The sequence below is a fragment of the Petaurus breviceps genome, unplaced genomic scaffold (assembly GCF_028583685.1).
Source record: "Petaurus breviceps papuanus isolate PSGF00001 unplaced genomic scaffold, PetGlider_PUasm1.0 138, whole genome shotgun sequence".
NCBI lineage: Eukaryota > Metazoa > Chordata > Mammalia > Diprotodontia > Petauridae > Petaurus > Petaurus breviceps.
The window spans coordinates 775,203-785,270 of NW_027185694.1; the positions used below are offsets into that span (position 1 = coordinate 775,203).

At 38.7% G+C, this 10,068-nt stretch overlaps 1 protein-coding gene and 1 long non-coding RNA gene across 2 annotated transcripts in view; one reads left to right on the forward strand and one right to left on the reverse strand.

Annotated features, from left to right (window-relative positions):
* Positions 1-1,420: 1,420 nt before the first annotated feature.
* LOC138174845 (uncharacterized) lies at positions 1,421-6,177 on the forward strand. Its single transcript, XR_011171831.1, has 2 exons — positions 1,421-3,314; positions 6,061-6,177. It is a non-coding gene; the product is annotated as an uncharacterized lncRNA (long non-coding RNA).
* A 1,233-nt stretch (positions 6,178-7,410) lies between these two features.
* NTRK2 (neurotrophic receptor tyrosine kinase 2) overlaps positions 7,411-10,068 on the reverse strand; it is a 428,347-nt gene continuing 425,689 nt past the window's right edge. The window contains exon 17 of the mRNA XM_069105060.1: positions 7,411-8,258. Coding sequence (XP_068961161.1) covers positions 8,073-8,258 — 186 coding nt within the window. The 3' untranslated portion in view covers positions 7,411-8,072. The remainder of the gene's footprint in view (positions 8,259-10,068) is intronic.

Sequence of the window (10,068 nt, forward strand, 5' to 3'; positions counted from 1 at the left end):
GGAGATCAGATTTCATCATGGGAGTTGTTTTCCAAGTTACTCAGGCTGCACTCCTCATCAGGAGTTGCTCTGGCCAAATATGTCCTTGCCCTGTGGACAAATTGGGTCTTTCCAACCTTGAGTAAGCTGGCTTTCAGACATTTCCCATCAGGCCTTCAGTCAAAGCCCCTTTAGTTTGGTTTAGGAGCAGACAAATCTTTTCCTCTGCTCTTATTGTTTTCCAGAACCCAGGTCACTTCTTATCATGAGGGAGAAAGAAACAAAGACGGTACGGTCCCTGCTTTTGCTGTTTGTAACCAACAATGCATGAGAAGTTCTAGAGTTGTTATAGCCTAGGGGAGGCAGTGCTGGAGACCTGGGCCTGACACACACTGCTGTGCTAACTCTGGACAATTCACTTAAACTCTGATCCTCAATTTCCCTATCTATAAAATGGGGGTAATAATATCCTCTGTACCTACCTTACAGGGATTTGAGGAGACTCAAAGGCTATCATGTCCATAAAGCTGTTTGTATACTTTAAGGAGCTATATAAAAGTCAGTTATGATTGTTAGGGCTTAAGTTTAGGGGAATGAGGGTACATAGGGAAGGTAGGTCTGGTGGGTGCTGAGCTAGAGGGCACTCTCTGAGAAGCAGCCATCTATAACATCTGCTATGGTGAATAATAAAAACAGGAGTGGTGTTTGTGTAAAATTATTTGACATAAGACCTGTAGGCAACTTTATCAAGATGGTCTAATGGTAGTAATTGGGTAGGTGGGTGGCACAGTGGATAGAGTGCCCAGCCAGGAGTCAGGAAGCTTTGAGTTCAAATCAGGCCTCTGGCACTTACTCGCTGTGCGACTCTAGGCAAATCACTTAACCTTATTTGCCTCAGTTTCCTCATCTGTAAAATGAACTGGAGAAGGAAATGACAAACCTCTCCAGTATCTTTGCCAAGAAAAGCCCAAATGGGGTTGCTAAAGTTGGAGATGAGTGAAGAACAAATGGTAGTAATGAGAACCAGGAATAGAAATCTGAGCTAAGATTACATGGGCTACTTTGCAGTTGGATTTTCCAGATCTCTTATTTTATTTGCCTCTTTATTGTTCCTTGTGTATAATTTAAAGCTTAACCATCCAGGAATTAATGTCTTATTTGGATTCCTGAATAAGAGAATCTTTATAAAATTGTGCATCTCCTTCAGAGACACTGGTTGATAATTATTAATAATAATAAAACTCATACAGTACTTCCAAGTTCATAAAGTTCTTTCTTCATGACAGTTCTAAGTAATAGTTCTTTTATCACTATTTTACAGACATGAAAACTAAGACCTCGAAAGACCTAGTGATTTGCCTGTGGTCACAGAGCTAGTAAATTCTTGAGAGCGGATTTGAACCCAAGGTCTTCTGACTCCAGGTTTTGTATGCTATCAGCTGTTTCCTATTGCTGCTTTTTGCCATCCTTTTAAACTCATGAAAACCAGGTTCAAAAGAAGTGTTGTCTTACTTGGAAGGGAAAAAAAATCACTGGATTTGGAATCAGAGGACCCAGCTTTCTGCATTCTTCCTACCAATTAATTCAAGAGTCACTTAAACTTCCATCTGGATGCTTCATCAAAGAGAGAAGAACTCTTGCCCTAAGAATGAATACGCCCAGCCTGGGTACCTCCTGTGCCATCCATCATCGAGCTATTACAGGGAACATTCTTTTCTTTCTCCAGTAGGACATAGACTCTTAAGGACTCATTTGTCTGCCCACATCCACCTGAGACAACAGAGAGGTTGGGAAGTACTCCTGTGTATTAGGTCAGATCACTGTGTGCCCCAATACCTCTTAGTGCTTAGGGGAGAAAAAAGATACAGCAAAAGACCATTTGTTTTTCAGTTGTGTCCAACTCTTCGTGATCCCATTTGGGATTTTCTTGGCAAAGATTCTGGAGTGGTTTGCTATTTCCTTCTCTAGCTCATTTTGCAGATGAGGAAACTGAGGTAAACAGGGTTAAGTGACTTACCCAGCTCATAAGTGTCTAACACGTATCTGAGTTCAGATCTGAACCGAGGTTTTCTTGACTGGAGACCCACAGTGCTCTATCTACTGAACCACCTAAAAGAAAAATAGCATACTACAACTTCTGAGAATTCTGTACACTTTTAAAATCAACCACCATCATCACTTAAAGACTTTCTTTTGTATGACATTGTTTATTTTAAGACATCATTTTTATTAAATACACTGTAGTACAAGAGACTTTCCATGTCAGGTTGAGAGAAGCTGGTCACATGATTCACAAACAAAACTTGCTTTTTAAACACTGATACTCAGGTGTCACTTTGAAATCAGCCAAGATGCAAGTGGGTCTTTTTTTTTTTTTTAAAGCAATGGACCTCTAGAACAGACTGCAGAAATGAAAACCACTAGGCATCTGTACAGAGACATCACAATAAATAAAATGAAAGGAAAATTAAGGAAAATAAATTGAACAGAGGGAGAAAGAGAGAAAGGGGATGAGAGAGAAAGAGTGTGCTCTGAACACCAGGTCATAGGTTAGCGAAAGTCTATTCATAGAGAGATATTGAAATGTATGTATATACTGCCTAGATATATACAAACATCTCTCTATATACATACACAAATGTATATAATTCCTGTATCTCTACACAGATACATTAAGTATAGGTAAAGACCAGGGCAGGAACCAATATTTCATCATAATTTGGTCATTTCTTAAAGGGTTACATAATTGAAATTCACATTTAATTCAAAGACCTTATTATTTAAAACACATTCAGCTGTTTCACATAAATTGTGTTTTTCTTGAAAGCGACAGAAATATACACATAAGCTGCAAGATGTAGGCCTCCATAGACATCCCATTCCACTTCATCTTCCTTTTCCTCTTCTGCCCAATTATTTGGCGCCTAGCAGCTTCTAGGATACTCATCTAAATATATTTCATTTTCAAAAAGATGCACATCTACTTATTCTTTGCTCGGGGGCTTCTTTGATGCAGAAACCAAAGAGATAAATAAACATCGACCTGGCCCTAGAATGCATAGACTGTAAAATAATATCCCCCCCTTGTCTTTCCCCACTTCTCCTGAGACGTATATTTAGATGGCAAAAGAATTGCTTGGTTGCTGTTGTGAAATTCACAGTGTTTTGCTTACAACACACAGACCTTTGTTATTGTTGTTTTTTGCTTCGTATTTGTGATGAATGTAGCAAAGAAGGAAGAAAAAAGAGAGGGGAAAATGCAAGTAAACAACCCAAATGAAGGTTCTTCAAGGACCCCTTGACTGGAGCAGTAGTGATTCATTCCAACCCTGACGGTAAGAACACATGCAGCTTTCTGTGCTATTGAAACCTGGGCCTTTAACTAAAAATTCTAACCTCTTCCCCAATCCAGATTTGTTAGAATAACATTTGAAGTCCATTTACAAACTTACGAGCTTAACCTCGGGGAGGGTCTCTGTGGGTAGAAATATGTGTCCTTAATTTACTCAACTGATGACCTGGATATAACATTAGCTGTGTCCTGAGATAGTTCTATAATAGCAAGACACAGACAAGCCACAACCCAAAGGAAAATTCTCTGAGAGATAGAAAGAAGGAAAAAAAGAAAAGAGGGAATGGGAGGAGTGACAAAAGAGAGGGGAAGAGAAGAGAGGGGAGGGGGAGGGAGAAAAAAGGAGAAAAAGGAGAGAGGGAAGGGAGGGAAAAAGGAGAAGAGAAAGGGTAAAGGGGAAGAGATGGGGAGGGAAGGAGAAAGAAAGGAGGAGAGAAAGAAAGATAGAGAAAGAGAGAAAGAAAGAAAGAGAAAAAGAAAGAAAGAAAGAAAGGAGGGAGGGAGGGAAGAAAGAAAGAAAGAAGAAAGAAAGGAAGGAAGGAGAGGGAGGGGAGGGACAGAGGTGAACAGAGAAAGAGGGGGGGTGAGGAGATATATAGAGGGAGAGGGGATGCAGCTATTTATTGGGTTAGAGACCATGTATTTCTAGAGGCTGTGCAGTTCTACAAAATGAAGGGGTGGGGAGAAGTCCATTTAAGACAAGGAGGCCCTCTACCATGTATCCTGGGGCTTTGGCTCTTTATAAAAGACTGCATTCCATCCACCCTGTTTGTATTCTGCAGATTTAGGGAGGTTGAAGGGGAGAATGTGGGAAGTGCCTAACATTTGCTGCTATTATTCCAGGGTCTTAGACTTTTCACGATTGTTCTCTCAGGGAGGTGGGGGGGGGGCCCACTGTGCCCCAAACATTTCAGTTCTTCCTCTGGAATTCTTGGGTGCTGCACACAAGTGTAAAATCCCCAGAGGGTGCAAATATCATACTGGGACAATATAAAAATGACTGTACTGAGTGACAAAAACCAATTTTTCTGTCCTGAAACTTTACTCTGAGAATTCCTTTCTTAATCTAATCTGCTGTGCAAGAAATTGGTGGTTGTACAAAATGGGGTGAGATGGTGCACATACCAACGTTCTAAATATGCAGGCTCTCCCATTTGTCCTACCACTGTTGAGGAAGGAAACATTAACTAGAAAGTGATTTAAAAAAAAAATTAAATTTTGGTTATCAGGTTAGTATCTAGCAATACTTTATTCTAATTACAGCTATCCCTATGAATGTGGGGGGTATACATTTATACATAAACACACTGTTTGTACATGTATAAACCAAATGCAACATATATAAGTACATGTAAGTACCACATGTATAACTTATGTAAATATACACACCTAGAATGTAAATATTCATACGATCCTTTACAGCATAGTCCAGAAAGGTTTCTAAATAAGCCTGATTGTCGTATTTGTTCAATGTATCAGGGCTCAGTGAAAACTGAGTGTAGAAGCAGCTCACCTCTTGGCTATGGGTTTTCCTCCTCTTGCTTTTTCTGCTTGTTTGGCTAACTTTAGACTCCAGGGGTGAATTAAGGGAAGCAGCTTTTTCTTTTGTTCACTGCTCATTTGCATGGGCTACAGATCTGATCACAGAAGCTGCACAGTGGGAATATATAAAAGATGGTCACATTATCTGAGCCCTAACTCGGGATGGACAGTCTGGCAAAGGAGTTTTCACTGTATGACAATCGAATTAAATTAGAAATGGAGAAAAATCTGGACCTTCTAGTTCTCTTAGGAGATAGAACTGACTCGATTTGGATTAGGTCCTTTGGATTGTCTACGGTATGACTTGTGGTACAGATTCTTAAACCTCTAGGTTTTCTCTGCCTTGTAGAATACTCCTTTGATACAGAATGGGGAGCATTGTGCGGAGAGGAAGGGATTAGGACCGATAAGGTCAAGCTGGTTTTTTCCCCATCTTTTTGCTGCTTGTCCAGCTTCTTTGAGAACCTGCCTCTTCTTTGAAGGTGAGACTATCTCTCACATGAACAAAAAGAGTAGGAATAGAAATAGCAGCGATAATAAATAAATAGCAATAAATAATAACACTTTGCACTTGCATAGAACCTTTCATCTCGTCACTTCAAAGTGCTTTTCTGATGGACTGCAAGGGGACATTTTTCTTTTTTTTCCCCCAGTGGATCAGGACAAGGATGCAAAACTGCTTTGTGATGGAATGAACCTGGGTCCCGTTGGCCCAGCTTTCCATCCAATTCTGATATCCCTTGCCCTAAAACTGCACAGTTCTCCTGGAATCTGGTCCCTTAGGCTATTGTCTTATTAGAAATCTATGAAATAAAAATAAATAAGCAACTTCTCTAATAAGATCAACTCAACCTGATAAAGGTCTGAAGAAACAAGCCTATTCCAGGAGGGTCTGTGGTGCTGCCCTCCTCCAGTCAGCATCTATGGCCTTGCAGAAAAGGCTCTGTATGAAGTATTTCTATCCCTTCCTTCCAACCCAGCTTTCCACAGTGATTAAAAGTAATACGGTTCCTTAATGATATATATATGGCTTTCTTTATATTAGTATGTCTATTTTGGATTATTTTCTTATCACTCACAAATGAAAACATTTTAATCCTGTCACTCACTGACCAGGAGATTATAGAGAAGGGTTGGTTTTAGATTTTTTAAATTTATTTTGTTTTTTGTCTTTGTTATTTTTACAGTTTGAATTTCTGAGGACTGGCTTCAAACGCCTGTCATGGAGAAGAAGGTACCTCAATAAATAATGTATGTAAGCCAAACAGCAACACGATGATTGCACATAAAAAAGCAAAATACTCAACATTAAAAATAAAAAAACACAATAAATAAAAACAACTCCTTTTCAATCTGGCTCATGTTAGAAAGAGGTCAATTTTTCAGCAAAGGCCCCCCCTCATAGAGGGAGGCAAGTGTTCATAAAGATTAGAAAGGGATTTCTTTCTTGGTACTACTAATAATAACAATTTAATTTAAATTTCAATTTGTTTCCATCTTTTTTTTTTTTTTGCAGAAAGTATTTACTATTGTCTGTGAGCTTGCCTCCGATGCTCAGTCTGGGCACAGTCTCCCTTTGGCATACCACGCCATGCCTAATAACAATAACAAAAATGTTAATGGATTAAACAACAACAACACATACATCCAATAGCCAAGGATGTTCTAAATGAAATGACTCTCCCAACCAGAGCACAGGGCAAGGGCAGGGCCTGTATACTGAATATCAAGGGATCACCACAGAGCCAAATATTTTAGTTGCCTCTGGGATTTATTACTTTTCCCTCTCAATCCTTTTGGTCCAACCAGTTAGGACCTCCATTTTTCCAGTCTGGATTTGTTTCAGCCTGGCCGTTATCTGTAACAATGCAGAAATGTTTCAATGTCTCTAATGACCTCCATTAGCTTCCTCTAATAAAATATGTTACACCTTTATGGATTGGCTATGCCTCTCAGGGTGCACAGTAATTCCTGCACACAAAGTATTAATTGACAAAGACCATGCACGATTTTGCTTGCACAGTGAAAAGGGGAGATGGGGAAGGGGAGGAAAAAGGGAAGGCAGGAGATGCTGTCTGATAAACACAATAGAAGATAAACTTTGCCTCAGCATTTACAGCTTGCCCTAGTTTATCAAAGACTTCAGATTCCAAGCTTGACCCTGAAATTAACACTGTACAAAAAATACACCTAATTTTAGCATGATTTACCAAAGATGTGGTGGATAACACCTTTTTTTTTTAAAACAAACAAACAAACAAACAAACCATTGGCATCATAATATTCTACAGACTTGGGTACATCTGAGCTTATAATACTGCCATCTACCTTGTAAAACTCAGGAACCTTTTTTTTTTCTTTCTATCATAACGTACTGTATCTGGTCATGGGGAGAAAGAGTAGCCCCAAAGCATGGAATTTCATGATCCATGATGATGTTCAGGGGAATGTGTCAAATACTTCCTTCCTGCAGAGTTGGAGTTCACAAGTGGGCTCTGATACCAGCTGATTCCAGTCCTTGTTGATTTCCCATATAGTGGATCACATGTTTTCCTTCTCTCTGCCATGGAAATAGGCTTCCCAGATAGAACACCGCTTTTCCTGTTCCATACAAGGGCTTAAGCAGTCAAATAATAGGATGATGATGAGAATAATAGTAATAAATAAATAGACGGAAATCCATAGAAACTCTCAATGTATGTACAACAGAAGTCACAAAGTTGAAGTCAGATACTTAAGTTTTCCCTTTTTTTGTCATCCTTTGCAAAGGCAGGAGTACAAGAAGGCATTGTTAGTTGAGTGGGACAAACTCAGGCATCCGCCAATAAAACAAATCAGATTTTTTTTTTTAAGGCTTTTGTCTATGCAGAGTTAATAATAATAATGCAGAAGCCAGATTGATTGGAAAGAAAGGGTGGGGGCAGGGGAAAGGGGGAGAAGAAAAGAAAAAAAAACCAAGAAGATGGGAAAAAAGAGAAACAGAAAAAGAGATAAGACCTGATAATGCCAAAAGGAAGTCAATACTGTGTCTACAGATGGAGAAGTGCACACTGCTTCCCTCTGAAAGCTTCTCAGTGTCTTTGTCATTAATACTGTCAGTTAAGAACACATTTGGATGGAGTTCAGCGGCAGCTAGAACACAATCGTTCGCTGGGCCTGTCTGAGGAAGTGCAGTGGGGGGTAGAAGTTGGTGGGGACCCTAGCCTAGAATATCCAGGTAGACTGGGGATGCCTTGGCCAAGTTCAGAAGGAGAGAATGGATATCTTTGATGTTAAGCCTCATGTGAGGCTCTCGCTGCCAGCACCCCAGCATCAGGTCATACACTTCCTTTGGGCATGTTCTAGGCCTCTGCAGGACTCGGCCCTGAGTGATGCATTCAATCACCTAGAAAGAGACCAAATACAAAATTAGCACAGCAAAGAAAAGGTGACAAAATAAACAATGTAGGAAGACTTAGCTTGGGACATCGTGTTTATCCAAATATAAAGAGAGAACAGGAGAGGAAGGTGTAACTTAAAATATATTTTTAAAGTTAAATTCAATTTTTTTTAAAAGCACTTTTTTTTCAGGCTGAATTTTACGTAAGGTTAAATTTCATTCTTGGCCAGCTCACCTACATGGCACCTTAAGCTATTCTAGGTCATGTCACCAAACACTTGGGAAAAATGTAGTTGACTTATTTCTTAATACTAAAAGGCCTCAAAATGGAATACCCATATACAGAACTATAACTAACATATTTGTATGGGTGTGACCCAAGAAAACGTCACAAAATAGGACTGGGGAAAGGAGTATGACACGTTCACTCAAATCGTTTTTTAAAGATAAATTCAGTTGAATAGAGTGTAGGAGACAAGAGATTCTGGGAAAGAGAAAGCCTACACTAATTATGCTACCAGCACCTGGGGAAAAGAAATATCCATCAGATGATGGTTTCTATAATATAATACATCATATACATATAAAATACAGCATATTTTAGGTAGATAATCCTTGCTATTTGTTTGCATGAAGATTTATAAGTGCTATCAACACCCTCTAAATTTTAGCACTCTGAGACAAATCCCTGGGTGCTCTGCTCAAGTTGCATCTACATATTCCAGTTTTATCAAGTTACCATTTAGCCCAATTTTCAATAAATATCTTTTCTTTTTTTCTTAATTTTATGACTGCTTAGGAAATATCCCAGGTACTAGAATTATTGTATTGGATAAAAGAATGGAAGAAAAGGAAGATATCTGAATAATAATTTGAGGTGCCCAGTCAAGGATTTGTGCCATAAATATATACAACATTTGGAACATCCCATTACCCCAATATAGTATCATTTACATAGCAAATATCTATATGTGATCATTATATATGTGTATGTATATATATATGTGTGCCACAAACATATGCATACATGGTGCATATATTACCCAAAGTTAAATATAAAATCACTTATATATATCAAAAGATTACTTATGTATATATAGAAAGATGAGATAGTTTTGGCAATACGAACACATATACATATGCAAAATGCACACTTCTTTGGCATTAGCATTGAATTACTTTGAATAATATTAATAAGTACTAGATATTTCATTCAACCTCCTCACAGTTCATTTTCCTGCATTTTCTCATCAATGGCAGAAGGTGCTTAACTTTTCCAAGAAGTCATCATACTACTGAAATCTAGGGGATTTCCTGTGTCTTGACAAACCCAATCATTTTTATTCCTTCTGGAATCTTTATTTGTACATTTATATATATTTTGACATAATATTTGATGTAGTCCTGTGTTTTTATCAGTGTAGGCAGGTTCTAGTGAGAGCAACAGACCTTGAGTCAGGAAGACTCATCTTCCTGAGTTCAAATCCAGCCTCAGACACTTCCTAGCTTTGTGATCCTGGGCAAATCACTTAACCCTGCTTACCTTAGTTTCCTCATATGTAAAATGAGCTGGAGAAAGAAATGACAAACCACTCCAGTATCTTTGTCAAGAAAACCCCAAATGGGGTCATGAAGAGTAGGACATGACTGAAAATGACTGAAGAACAACAACAAATTTGGTAGGGGTGGGACCTGAACCTAAATTTTCCTGATGTCAAGGCCATATGTCTTTCCACTATTCAATGCTACCTCTCATCATATCATATCATATCATATCATATCATATCATATCATATCATATCATATCATATCATAT